At 51.2% G+C, this 13,520-nt stretch overlaps 1 protein-coding gene across 3 annotated transcripts in view; it reads right to left on the reverse strand.

The window, feature by feature from the left end:
• Oxtr (oxytocin receptor) overlaps positions 1-13,052 on the reverse strand; it is a 17,514-nt gene extending 4,462 nt beyond the window's left edge. Inside the window, exons 1-2 of one of the 3 annotated variants that reach the window (XM_031382836.1) lie at positions 12,514-13,052; positions 10,576-11,864 (exon numbers count right to left, since the gene is read on the reverse strand). In XM_031382836.1, coding sequence (XP_031238696.1) covers positions 10,576-11,494 — 919 coding nt within the window. In that variant the 5' untranslated portion in view covers positions 11,495-11,864; positions 12,514-13,052. Of the gene's footprint in view, positions 1-10,575; positions 11,865-12,130; positions 12,205-12,452 lie in introns of those variants that run through there. The other 2 variants (XM_031382834.1, XM_031382835.1) reach the window with 2 other exon arrangements.
• Between the last annotated feature and the right edge of the window lie 468 nt (positions 13,053-13,520).

Genomic DNA, 13,520 nt, shown 5'->3' on the forward strand with positions numbered 1-13,520 from the left:
ACAAAACTCACTCCAGAAGTCAAATCTCAACCCAGGGAAGAGATCTTCCCTCAGACGATGGGGTGGCAGGGTCTGGGTACAAAGAACAGAGGCTTGCCAGTGAAGTCCCCGGCAGCCACGAAAGAGCAGCAGCTGGGACGCCTGGGTGGTTCTCAGAGTGGCAACCCAAGGTAGGGCAGCTCCTGAGATCCTGAGTGAAACGCAAGTTGTAAGATCCCAAGATCCCGAGAAGGGAGCTCAGCAGTGGTAGAAAGGGCCCTCATGGTTCTGAAGAGCAGCCAAATTTAAGAGCTATCGATACAGTTCATTGGTGTGCCGACTTGCACAGCAGCAATCTACAATAGAATAAATACACAAACAAACAAACAAACCTCACCAAAAGAGTTTTTAGAAATCCAAATAGGGATATCTAATCTCCAAAATGAACACAGTAGCAAATAGAGAACAACAAAGGAAGAAAAGCCACTATGGTCAGATTCCTTATTTTTATTAAAGAGAATTTTCTATTTGTTTTTTTTTTCCTTTGGCTGGGTAAAGAGAAGATGAACACTGATGGGGTGCCTTAAGGGTAAAATCGCCCACAAGACTAAAAATAAGAATATGTTCAAGGTCATAAAAGAGGCAAAAATCAATAAAGGCCAAACACAGTGAAACAAACTGTCAGCCCCAGAGAAGATGGAGATGAAATAGGAGAGGAAATCTCAGAGCCAGACCCGAAGGCACCAGACTATACCCAGCTGTCCCGCTGTGTACAATTACAAAGTACAGGCTGAGCATGCCCAACGAGAAAACTCAGCATTCCAAGTGCTCCCGAGTTGGAAAGTTTTTGTGTGCTGACATGATTACCCAACTAGAAGGTGTCACACTGGACCTCATGTGATACGTTAGCCAAAATCCAACCTCACTAAAATCCTAAAGTAAAATTCCCTTTGGGCTTCATGTACATGCAAGGTGTACATGAAGCATGTGTGAATTTCATGGTTAGACTCAAGTCTACCCCTAAAATAGATTATTACATTCGTGCTAATATTCTAAAATCAGAGAGACATCTCTGGCTCTGGGTATTTGGGGTATGGATCCTCTCCCTGCATAACCTTGGTGGGTCACCTAGGTGACTGACATCAGGGCTTTGCATTTAGAATGAACGAAGCATGGAGACATTATCAGCCCGTGTCATTGTTCGGTTCCCAGAGGGGCATGAGACTATGCAGGCAGGCTGATGTCAGCACCCCTGTCCAAGGCTTCCCAGACGGTGCAGTCCCCAGAGTGGTCTGCACCCCAGTTTACAGAGAAGGAAGGTGACCTCCTTGAGGGCACACACTGCACCTTCCCATCCAAAAGTAACAAAGCTGGTTCCTTTTGAAACTAGGTTCTCATTCTCATGGTCTGAGTAGGTTCCCGTTAGCAAATCTCAGCCCCAAAGCCAAGACCCAGGCTGCCTGAGCAAGTGCAGTATGGGCCACAGACAGAAAATTTCTGTTCTTACAACAAATAGAGAGTCCCTAGAGGTGAGTCCTTTCCCTTGGAAAAGGACTTCAGTATTTCCAGTGGATCATTATCCTTCTCAAGGACAGATGAGTGTCCAGGCACAGACCCAGAGTAGGCAAACTATGGCTCCTGGGCTAAAATCTGCCCACACCCTGTTTTTAACCAATAAAGTTTTATTAGGATGTATCCATGGCCACCCATTCGCAGGCTGTCAATGGCTGCTTCTGCACTTCAGGGACAGACCTTGAACCCCACAAGCCTAAGTATTTGTCATCCTTAGGGAAAGTCAAGCTGTCTTTGATGGAGTGCCTGTAGGAAGGAAGGTGTTAAAGAGTAGATGCCCGAGGGCACTGGAGGCTGGATCAAGTGTACTTAGGGCAGCTCTGCCCACAGAAAGAAGCCACTCCCACACTGCAGTCAGCAGAATCAACTTGCGCCTTTCCTTCTAGGACACACAGATGTAGGCAAGGATCTGGTTCTATATTTTGGAGCTGTGTGTTCTCAGGGAAGTTACTCAACGTCTTTGTACCCATGATTCCTCATCTGTGAGATGGGAAGCAAAAGTGCTTCTCACGGGGATGTTATGAGACTGACATGGCTGACAGGCAAGGGTGGTAGCTCAGAATTCAAATTCCTTGACAGCGAGCATGGCCTCCTCATCGCCGCCAATACTGCTGCATTGGCAGGGATGCACTTGATACACAGGTTGCTTTCCCCTACATGGGAAACAGGCATGTTGTATTCCCTGAGCCAGGGTGTGTCTGGGAATGTAGAACCCTCTGAGTGAGCTGAAGATGCAAGACCCTGTGGCTGAGCTTCTGGAAGCTTCACAGCCGTATGGCTATGTCTGTCACTGACTGCTTCCAGAATGTGGCCAAGAAGACCAGCAGACATGTAGACACTTGTGCTGGCTTAAAAGGTCCACGCCCTGAGGCCTGAACAGTGAAGCTGCCCATCTCCACCAGCTTGTCAGTATCTGGTAGGTTTAAGCACTTTGAGATGGAGGTTTAGCTCTGCCACAGAACAGATAACTCAAATAGGATACAGGGACCCTTGGCTTGTGTTGTCATTCTCTGTGTCCTGGCAATGTCTAACCTTGCACTGTAGATTTGGTTGGACATACATCACTGGGAAATGCTGTACTTGCTTCAGTGAGGGCATAAGCCAGGACTCACCAGCTCAGAGCACCTACAGTCACCCCCTCTGCCTTCTGCTTAACCAGGCAGGAGGTCCAAGGCTGCATCAACCCTTGGTGCTCTCCCACACTGAGATTCTGCCTGTGTTTATCTCCTTTCCCAACATGCAGACCGGTTGGCTAATGCTTGCAGGAGCATCCAACCCACAGGTTATATGCAGTCCACAAAAGCTATAAATGCAAACCAATATAAAGTTATACACTTACTTAAAACATCACACTACTTTTTTGAAGCTTGACTGTGCAGTTCTCAAGTAAGAACTCTGTCAATGACAACACTGTGTCTCAATGTCACACAGAATAAACATATGTATATTCTCAAAACCTTCAGGCTATGAATTGGACATCCTTGAAATCTAAACACGTAGCCCAAGACAATCTTTTGTCTTTGTCCAGTGTTGCCCAGAGAAGCTAAACGGTTGGGTATATCTGTTCTCTAAGGGTATTAACTGACCTAGTCTACATCCTTAGGCAAATGCAACAGGCTGTAAGATGCTGTAGCCCCACCCCTTCAGGAAGAGGATGCTGCAGCTCCAGCCATTCAAGAAGAGGATGATGCGGACCCATCTCTTCAAATAGGGAGGCTGCAGTCTCACCCCATCAGGACTCAGAGCTCACTCTCCAAATGCCAGCACAGGCTGCTGAGTGCTCACAGAGGGGGCCTCTTGTTGCCTCTCTGGACAGAAGAGTAGCCACCTCTTATGAATTCTCAGCGAAGATGCTCAAAGACCAGGAACCCAGCCTTCATCTGTCTTCCTTGCAGAGACATCCCAAATTGCAAGATCCTTGTAAGCCTTGTGTCACATTTCCCAAAAGACAAAGCCACCATGGCATCAGGACAGAGATAGAGAGACACAGAAACCAGAGTGGAGGCATGCACAAAAGTTGCCTGGGAAAGAAGCCAAGACACGGAAGGAGACCTGAGCCCAGGAGAAACTACTCCAAGAAGGGATGTCTGGATTCCTCCATGATTCCTCCCAAACACCCAGGTCTGAGTTTCCCCCACCCCGCATCCCTCTCCAAGACACGTTTACCCTCTGAGTGTGACTCTCCTCATCTGGACATTGAAGGCTGCACAAGAAAGTGGGAAAATGGAAAGGATCTTAAAGCCAGAGTGTAAGGACTTCCTGTCACTGTGGAGAAAAGATGGGATCGACTGTTGTTGTTCATTTAAGTCCAAGGATGGGGTCCTGATTAGAGGTTAAAGAAATTGCCCTTAATTCCTTTTTCTCTAGCACTCTCAAAACTGAGAGAGAGACAGAGACAGAGAGTGACAGAGACAGAGACACACACAGACACACACACACACACACACACACAGAGAGAGAGAGAGAGAGAGAGAGAGAGAGAGAGAGAGAGAGACCTTCATCCTTCAGGGGACTCACCAGAAGAGTCAGCTATAAAATCTTGTTTCCCACTGTCCTGAAATAAAAATCGCACTCTCCCCATGAGCAGAGGTCTTGGGCAAATGCCCAGGCTATCCACCTGGTATGGCTGGTCCCTGCCAGAAAGGGATGATGAGTGGGCATGCTGAGTCATCCACTTGCCCAGAAACTGCCTGGGGGCGGGGGAGATCAAACATCTATCCACCCTCAATGAACTTATCCTCAGCAGGTCTAAGCTGGCACCGGGGACCCATGTAGACTCATCAAGTTCCTGGGCACAGGGATTCACACATTGAGTGAAATGGTAAGCTCTGAACTGAGAACAGCAGCATCTGGGGGAGAGGCCGGAGAGGCTGGGATGTGGGGACACCTGCAAATGGGAGCCCCCACTACCAGACGGGAGCATGGGCAAAGGCAACAACACAGTGCTAGCCAGAGTCAGGTGCTGGGATGCCATGCACCTGATAGAGTGTCTCCTTCCATTTGTCTCATAGTTGTGATTCATGGGAGGAGAAGAAGCAGAAGGCTATGGGGGAATAGCACCAAGCATTCCATCCCCACCAGACCAGCTTTACTCAAGCCCCTAGAGCTCCCCCTTTTGTACTTCCGGGTACTCACTGTACCCTGCATCGAGGGCCCAAATTAGCCCAGAACAGCTGGTAGACAGCTGGCCACAGCCCTTGCAGGCTGTGTTGTTCCTGAAGCAACCCAGGCATTCACGCACAGTGCAAACAAAGGCTTATGGCCCCTCTCCTCTGAGTCATATCCACTAGCCACTTGCTAAAAGTCTTAGCCAAGAAGCCAGCCTCCTGGGCAAGGCTTCCCCCAGAATATGTAAAACTGAGTGGAAGCTCCTGTTACTATAGGAACTTGTGCCAGGGTAGCAGGAGGACTCTGGCAAGCCTTTCAAAATATTCCTTCTAAATGCATGCCTACATAAAGATGGGGTTCCAGGATATGCCACAGGGACACGTCTTTACAAAGACTGAACTTTTACAACTATGATTGTTCTAGAACTCTCTGAGGTGTATTAGTCCCATGCATTTCGGGGCAGGTCTAAGCTGGCACCAGGGGCCCATGTAGACTCATCAAGTTCCTGGGCACAGGGATTCACACATTGAGTGAAATGGTAAGCTCTGAACTGAGAACAGCAGCATCTGGGGGAGAGGTCGAAGAGGCTGGGATGTGGGGACACCTGCAAATGGGAGCCCCCACTACCAGACAGGAGCTACTGAGTTACTGAGGTTTAAACAACCTTTGTTCAGGCTTGAGTCGCATCTGGCCAACATGTGAGGCCATTGAGTTAGGCTGCAGGAGAAAAGCCAGATCTTCCTGCATATTCCATTTCATTAGTTCATATGGAAGCATGAGGGAAGCAAGGGACAGGCTCAGGTCACAGACTACATCTTGAAGCTCTTCTACTCAAAGTGTTGTTGAGGGCCAACTTCATGGGTACCACTTAGCATCCCCTGTACATGTGCCCAAGACGCAGGCTCTCAGGCTCTACCCGCCGTGTGCCCGTCAGATCATCCTTTTAACCAGGACCTCAGTGATTTGTGTGCAACTAAAATTCTTTCCAACTATCCGAACTCATATGGACAGAGAATGGAGAAAAAGAATAAAGTAACTGTCTGATGCTTTCAACTCGTAATGCGCACCTGCTTCTTTATACAGCAAGCTCCTACTCAGCCATCAGAAACCTTTTCAAACATTGATTCCTCTCTGAAACCCTCCCGGTCCCTCCACCCCCCAGGGATACAGAATCAGCCACTGCATGCCTCCAACGAACGTTCACATCACATGGGAAATGAATACTTCTAGTGTGGAGTCACCCCACCATGTTCTCATTATTTTTTAATACTCCTGGGCTGGAGACTATGTCCCATTTGATGCTGTGTCCCCGGCTGCAAGCACAGACTGGAAAATAAGAAGAGGTCGATAAGGGACTGACCTGAATTGAAGCATGAAATTAGCAGACAGGAAGCCTTGATAAATCGGCCACCTCCTCCCCCAGCACATCAGAAAAGCAAAAAGACAATCTCCCTGGTAGATGACAGGACATGGCCTGCTAACTGGGTGACTGGACTCAAATGCAGTTCCCTCTGGGAAAATTAGGTTCACACTCAGAGATCGAGGTGAGTAGAGAGAGAACAAACCAGTGTGATTGTTTAGGTGTGAGGTGTGGCCAAGGGGACAGAAGCCTGGCACAGAAGCGCCATCTCCTGGCCAAGAACTGCTCGAGAGGACAAGAAGAAGCTGCTGCCCAGTGACTAGGACCCTGAGCAAGCAGCCCAGGAAAAGGACACTGAGGATGCCTGGTCTCTTTTCTCCCTCGCCAAAGGTCTAGCTGGGACACTTCCAAATCCAGAGTTAGACACTCCTCCACCTTTCACCCTGCTTCTTGGCACCCCAGGCCAGCTGGCTGCTACCACTGCCCCAGCCCCGCTATACTCCTGCTCTCAAACCACTTCCCCACACTGGCTCCCTGAGGCCTTGGCATTTGTTAAAATTTGCTTCTTACTTTTCAAAAGCAGACACCATTATTAGGCTGAAGAGATGGCTCAGCTGGGAAAGTGCTTGCCTTGCAAGCATGAGAACCTAGTTAGATCGGCAGCACCCATGTTGAAAAGCCAGCACAGTGGTCCAGGTTTGCCCTCCCACTGTTGAGGAGATGGAGATGCAAACTGAAGCTCTCATGGGCCAAGCGGCCTAAGTCAGTGGGTTCCGGGCCAGTGAGAAACAATATCTCAAAAGCCAAGTGGAAGGCACCTGAACCACTGATAACATTCACCTTGGGTTTCCACATGCACATGCACAAAAGTGTATGAGAACCTAAACACGCATGCATAACCATTCATACATGCATCTACTCTCATGTGAACAGAGCACACACACACACAATACACGCAGTCACACTAATATAAATATACAGTGCATACACATACACATGAACATACACATATACACACATTCATATGCCCAATTGTAAATGAGCCAACACCTACACAAGCAAACACGCAATGCATATACGCTCATGTACCCAACCAACATGAAAGCAAATGCATACACTAAGGCGAACACAATTATAAAACACCCATATGAACACACATGAGCATACAACACATACACACAAACACACACCAAAATGAATATACATATACAGAGGTTCACCCACAAGCCTATACCCACATAAGTATACACACACACCTTTAGTCATGCACCCATACCCACATGAACACATGTGCATACACAGAGATGTGTGCCAACACACATACATACATGCGGGACATTCACGTGTATAAAATGAATACACAATCACATACACACAAGGTGATCTGTCCCAAACCACCAAGAGTAATGAGATGGAAAGTCATGGTTCTAGCCAAGGCAGCAAGGGGAAGAGAAAGGAAAGAACAGATGATGGGGGCATGGCTAAGGCAGCAGAGACTGTGCAAGGCTTTGGGGTCCCAGCAATGGGGGGATTAGAACCTGGAGTATTGTAGGCAGGAGCATGATGGGGTGGGGCACACACAAGTAGGTTCAGAAAAGCCTGGATGATCGGGTGAGGACAAAAGTGTCTTCCCTGCTCCTGCCAGTCTTCAATGGGGCACACAAGCCAGCATGTTGAAAAGAGCCCAGGACATGCTGATGCTGAGGTTTCCCTCAGAGGAAACAGTGAGGGGCAAGTCCGCCAGTCCATCTGTGGGAGGTTCCGTGGGGTCTAAGGACTACGACCGAGCTAGGAAGTATAGATTGTCTCCTGGCTTCTGTCTCCTCCCATGCAGGCTGAGCTTATCTACTTACTGAGTTTGTTGAGAACTGGAGAGAGTCCAGGCACACACAGGTGACACACAGGGTGAGCATTTGCCTGCCTTCTCAAACTGATACCCAGAAATGGAGTCTCTCTCCATCCCAGCTGTTACCCCTTTCTCAGACTGGAATACCCTGACACTATTGAGAGGCCTCAATTCTTCAGGTGGCAACAAGTCTCTGATGCAGACTCGCTCCTTCCTGTGTGTGAGGACCTCGGTCAGCAGGGCCTAATGAAGTCTAGGAGCCTTACAGCCCAGCCACTAGGAGGTGCCCTTGGGTGCACTTGCCTTCTAACTCGCCAGAACAAGGTGGTGGGGTGAAAGCAAGCAGGCTCCAGCCCCAGCCCCTACCCAGGCTCTGTAAAGAGTATGCTATGGCCCAAGCTGTAGGCTTAGCTCCCCAAACCTAAACCCTCCCCAGCTGCAGGCTAAGCCCCCAGATCCAAGGCCTCCTGCTACCTTTTCTGCCTCCTTTCTCCCAGCACACTGGCACACCTATCAGAGGGGAAAGGCTGTGCAGCAAGCCTCACTCACTAGTCCCCAACGTTCATCCAGCCTTCTCAAGGTGCAGAGCTAAAGCTACTTGCAACAGAACCCAGGGAAACAACTCCATGTAAGTGCTCACATCCTTCCTCCTCCAGGAGCCAAGGCAGCGGAAAGCTGCCCATCTGACTGCAATGTTTCACCTGCAGGATCAAGCCAGAGGGTGTTCCAGGGCCAAGAAGAAAAAACCGGCCCCGTGTCTCTATGCCCACCCTCTCTCCATGGCTTTCCACTGGGCTAGGTCGCTGAAGAGCGAGGCCCTCGAGGTGTCCCCACCACAGGCACTGCAGGCCCTACAGGGAACTTTCCTTATCCTAAGAACTAGACACAGAGGGTCAGGAAGGGACAAAGGGCCCCAAACCAGCATCTCAGAGCCAGTTAGAGCAGGAGACAGGGCTGGAGTCAGGTCTAACGATTGACAGGATTTAGAGTCACTTAGGAGATACATCTCTGGACATATCTGTGAGGGTGACACTTCCAGAGAGGTGACACGGGGAAGAAAGACCCACCCTGAATGTGAGCGCCGCCATCTGTGGGCTGTGGCCTAGACCGAATAAGGAGAATTCCAGCTGGGCAACAGCACCCATCCACATCTGCTTTCTGCCAACGGCCTCAATGTGACCAGCCACCTCATACCTGCTATCACCTCTTCCCACCATGACCCTCAAACTGTGAGACAAAAGAAACCCTTCTTCCTTAAGTTACTTTTGTCGCAGAGACAAGACATGTTACTAATATAGCAGGTATTCCCCCAGACTAGGATCTGCTCATCTAGGATCTGCCGCCATTGGTATTAGAATTCCTCTGAACCACGTGTGCTAGGATCCTTAAATCCTGCTCAGGAAGCAGCTAGGCCTGGAGCCTTATTTAAAGACTCCTATTTCAGCCTCGCACCTCATGCAGTTCTCTGCCTGTGACTCTTCACTCCCTGGTTCAGGAAACCCCAGGTTGAGCTGTCTCTCTAGACGAATTTGCTGTGTGACCCAGTAGAAACAATCTTTGTAAGGCCTTTGTGATGTGTGACCAGAGACCACCCAACGGCCAGAACCCTCATAGCAATCTTTGTCCCACATACCATAGACTATCGGTCAATACTGACTGACAGGTGTCCCAGCCACTGTGGAGCAAGGCAAGATGGCTCCATGAATCCAGGGGTCTGTGGTTTCCAGAAGGGAACAGAGAAACTCAGCAGAGCAGTGAAACTCAGCAAGGAGAACCTAGCTTCCAAGCAGAGGGACTTGGTGTTGGAAGCATCTGTGATTATATCATAATACAATGTTGCACCCTCTAGGGTTAGAACAGCTAAGTCCTTTCTGGCTGGTCTGTGAGGGGAGACCAGGTCCTCCTACACCTTTCCCCAGCTCTCTGGTTCCCCAGCCTTCTCCTCCTTTCTCAGTTCTATTCCCCACCCCCCCCCCACACACACACACCGGCTTCTCATGCATGTGGGTCACCATCCTAGCCTATAAAATCTTACTGGTCCTCCAGGATGAATGGCTCTTCCCTCCTACATCACAATCATACAGCATCCTGGTCAAAGCTGACCACTGTCCTCTTGGCTCCACTCAGTCCTGGTCACCCCAGCCCTGTCCCTGCCCTTTAACCTACTCACCTCTCCTCTGCCACACGAGACACTTTGGAATTGTCTTGATCTCTCCAGAGGTCCCTTGGAAGACCTATCCAGCTTCCATTGGACACCCATTCAGCTTTCACAGGACCAACTGTTCCTTCTGAAGGTTGAGCCTATCCAATCTCGACTTTCTGTGTTCTAGCTGACTTAAACTCTAGAGTGAACTCGAAGGAGAGGAAGCCCGAGCCTGTGCTCAGGTTGAAAATCCACCTCCAATTCTGTCTCTCTGTAGGAAAGACAGCCGCCTGCTTCACCTTCCCCCTCCACAATAAGAATTTTCACACTGAAAGTTGCCCAAGGCCTGTGCTGGAGGTTTTGCCTGCCTTACTGGCAAGAATTTGTACTTTCGTGGGTATTTCTATGCTGTAGTCCTGGGGACTTAGAGAAGTGACCTCCTCAAAGTCTATGGACCAGAGAATGATGATGGTGTGAAACCAGGAGGACCCCGGAACCTTGGGAGTACAGAGATAGTGGAACTAGGGTCTGAGCCTGCCACCCCCTCTTCCTCTCCACCCGCACTACCTTCCTTGGGCGCATTGACGTCCCAGACGCTCCACATCTGCACGAAGAAAAATGGCGTCCAGCACACGATGAAGGCCAGAACGATGATGAAGGTCATCTTCACTGTGCGGATTTTGGCCTTGGAGATAAGCTTGACACTACTGACCCGTGCCAAGGCCTCACGCCCAGCTCCAGCGGCCGCGTCGTTCCCCTCAGCCGCCGCCGCGGCCGCTGCCGTCTTGAGTCGCAGATTCTGCCAGATCTTGAAGCTGATGAGACCATAGCAGGCGGCCAGCACGATGACCGGTACAATGTAGACGGCGAGCGTGATCCACGTGACGTAGGCCTTGGGTCCCCAGGGCTGGATGAAGACCGCCCAGCAATCGAAGACGCCGTCTGCCACTTCGCGCAGCGAGAAAATGTGCACCTGCGGCGCGCTGGCCACCAGGCAGCCGAGCCACGTCGCCAGCACCGCCAGGCGGTCGGTTCGGCGGCGCAGCGAGCGCAGCGGCTGGCAGATGGCCAGGCAGCGGTCGAGCGACATCAGCAGCAGCAGGTAGGTGGAGGCGAACATGCCCACCACCTGCAAGTATTTGACCAGACGACACAGCAGGTCGGGCCCGTAGAAGCGGAAGGTGATGTCCCACAGCAGCTGCGGGAGGACCTGGAACACAGCCACCACCAGGTCGGCGATGCTCAGGTGCTTCATGAAAAAGAAGAGGCGCGAGTGCTTGTGGCGCGTCGTGCGCAGCGCCAGCAGCACGCACGCGTTGCCGCTCAGTGCCAGGAACAGAATGAGACACAGGACCGCCACCTCCACGCGCGCCAGGGCCTCGTTGCGTCGTGGCGGCTCGGCCGTGCGGTTACCCTCCTCCCCTGGTGGCACTCCACTCCCGAGGTCCAACTCGAGACTCCAGTTGGCTGCGGGCGTGCCCTCCATGACCGCGACCGCGAGGGAGCACCCGACTGTATGGCTATTTAAAGCGTGGCACGTGGGCGGGGCCCAGTGCGCGCTCGTCCAGGTGTCTATGGGAGCACCCGCGCACTGACCTGCCTGTCCTCTTGCTGAAACAAACCAGGAGAACCGCGACGAGATCGTTGCGCTTCACTTAGGACGAGCGTGTGGGGTGTGTGTGTCCCCCTTCCTGGGAATCTGAAGTTACCTGAGTCTCAGGGGACAAACCCAGCCATGGGGCTGCTCCGTGGTGGTGACTTCTCCGTGGTGAGCGTAGAAATCCCGGTTTGAGGTCCCTTCTTTGAGCTTCTGCAGATTTGAGCTTGGGGCCCCAGGATAGAGTCAGCAGCTCTGCCTGCAGAGAGGGGACTTGCAATTAACCACTTTCTCCCAAGAACAAGGACACACACACACACACACACACACACACACACACACACACACACACACACCAGCAGCTTCTCCCCTCAGAGAACCCCCAAACCTACACCTGTCCTGTCAGAACACAGCACAGCCACCTCCTAAGGGATCCCCGAAGCCAGCCCCCATCTCGTAAGCTTTACTCCAGGAACATCTTCCTGGGGTCCCCCCCAAATGCTCCAAGTCAAGCCCATCCTTCACCTCCTGCTTCCTAGACTCAACCCCGGACTCCCAGAAGTTCCCAACGCTGCTTGCTTCCGGAGGGGACTCCTGCCTGCAAGCATAGTGTTCCCCTCCTTACCTCCCACCCCTGCCCCCGCCCCCGCCCCCGCCCCCGCACAATTCAAGGCTGCTATGCCAGAGACCCCAGGAGAAGCCTCTCGCAGGAATCCCCCAGCCCAGGAGCCCCGACAGTCCGGGGCTTTGCATCTTTGTCCAAGCTGACACTTTTCAATCTCTCAGAACATCCTGAGCACCTCCGGAAACCAGAGGTGCAAGACACGCCAGAGCCTTCTCTCCGAACCTGATGATCCTACAGGTAGGACCTAGCCATTCTGTCCCCACGGTGCGCAGGACCCAGCCACCTGAAGTGAGACTGCAGGTTAGTCCAAAGTTGCCTTGCCACAGGGGAAGTTGCACCGCAGTGGATGGACTCAAAGACGCATGGACTCTCCGCCCAGATTGGGAGAGCTGCTGGCGCCACTCTCCGTGCCACCACGGGTAGATGTCGGAGGCTTCGCAATCCCCTAGCCTGCGGCTCTGCTAGTGGCAGGATGCAGTAGGAAGGCAAGAGGAGAGCGCTGGCTAGGCTGTGAGCCGACCGCGTCAGCACGCGGCGCTGTCTGAAGGTGGCCGGCTTTTCCACAATGAGAGCTCGGAGCTGCGACACCACAAATGTCCACTAGAGGGCAGAGCAAGCCGGCCGCGGCGATCCGAAAGAGCCGGGTCAGCTAACGGGTAGTCGCTTAGATTTATTTCATAGTAGCTTCAAGTTCGCCAACAATCCACCTAACGCCTTCCTTTCTTGGTTTAGCTCTTGACGTTCTTAGAGATAGAGGAACCTTGGAAAGTGGCGTTTGTTTTCCCTGAGTAAATTGTAATAAAGTCGCATTTCTTCGCCTTTTCGGTTTTTTTTTTCTTTACATCTTTTTAAAGAGCGTTCAGGTTAAGTTCATTCTTTGGGATGGCTTTGCTCACATTCCCGTTAAGCGGAAATGGGAGGTGTCTGCTCCTCCCACCAGCCTTGAGAGAAATCTTTATTTTACGTAATTTGTGATGGAAATCACACACACACACACACACACACACACACACACACACACACTATATCCCTGCCCCACCCCCGAGTCCGTCTGTCTGCGTTTAAGGTTATTCTGCTTTTCAATGGGCCAAAGGCCACCTCTGCCTTCTTATCACGCTTCAAAATTAAAATCCTAGCTGGCGCCAGAGCAAGATTAAATGTGAAGGGCTGCCCCTCCAATGCTTGGTCCCTTTCTGTTTTGTAATCACTTTTTGAACTGATTTACAGTGACCAAGGACTGAAGCAGGAACAGAAAGGGCCAAGACTGAGAAATGAACAGGGTTCTTGAAC

This window comes from Mastomys coucha, unplaced genomic scaffold (assembly GCF_008632895.1).
Source record: "Mastomys coucha isolate ucsf_1 unplaced genomic scaffold, UCSF_Mcou_1 pScaffold20, whole genome shotgun sequence".
Classification (NCBI taxonomy): Eukaryota; Metazoa; Chordata; class Mammalia; order Rodentia; family Muridae; genus Mastomys; species Mastomys coucha.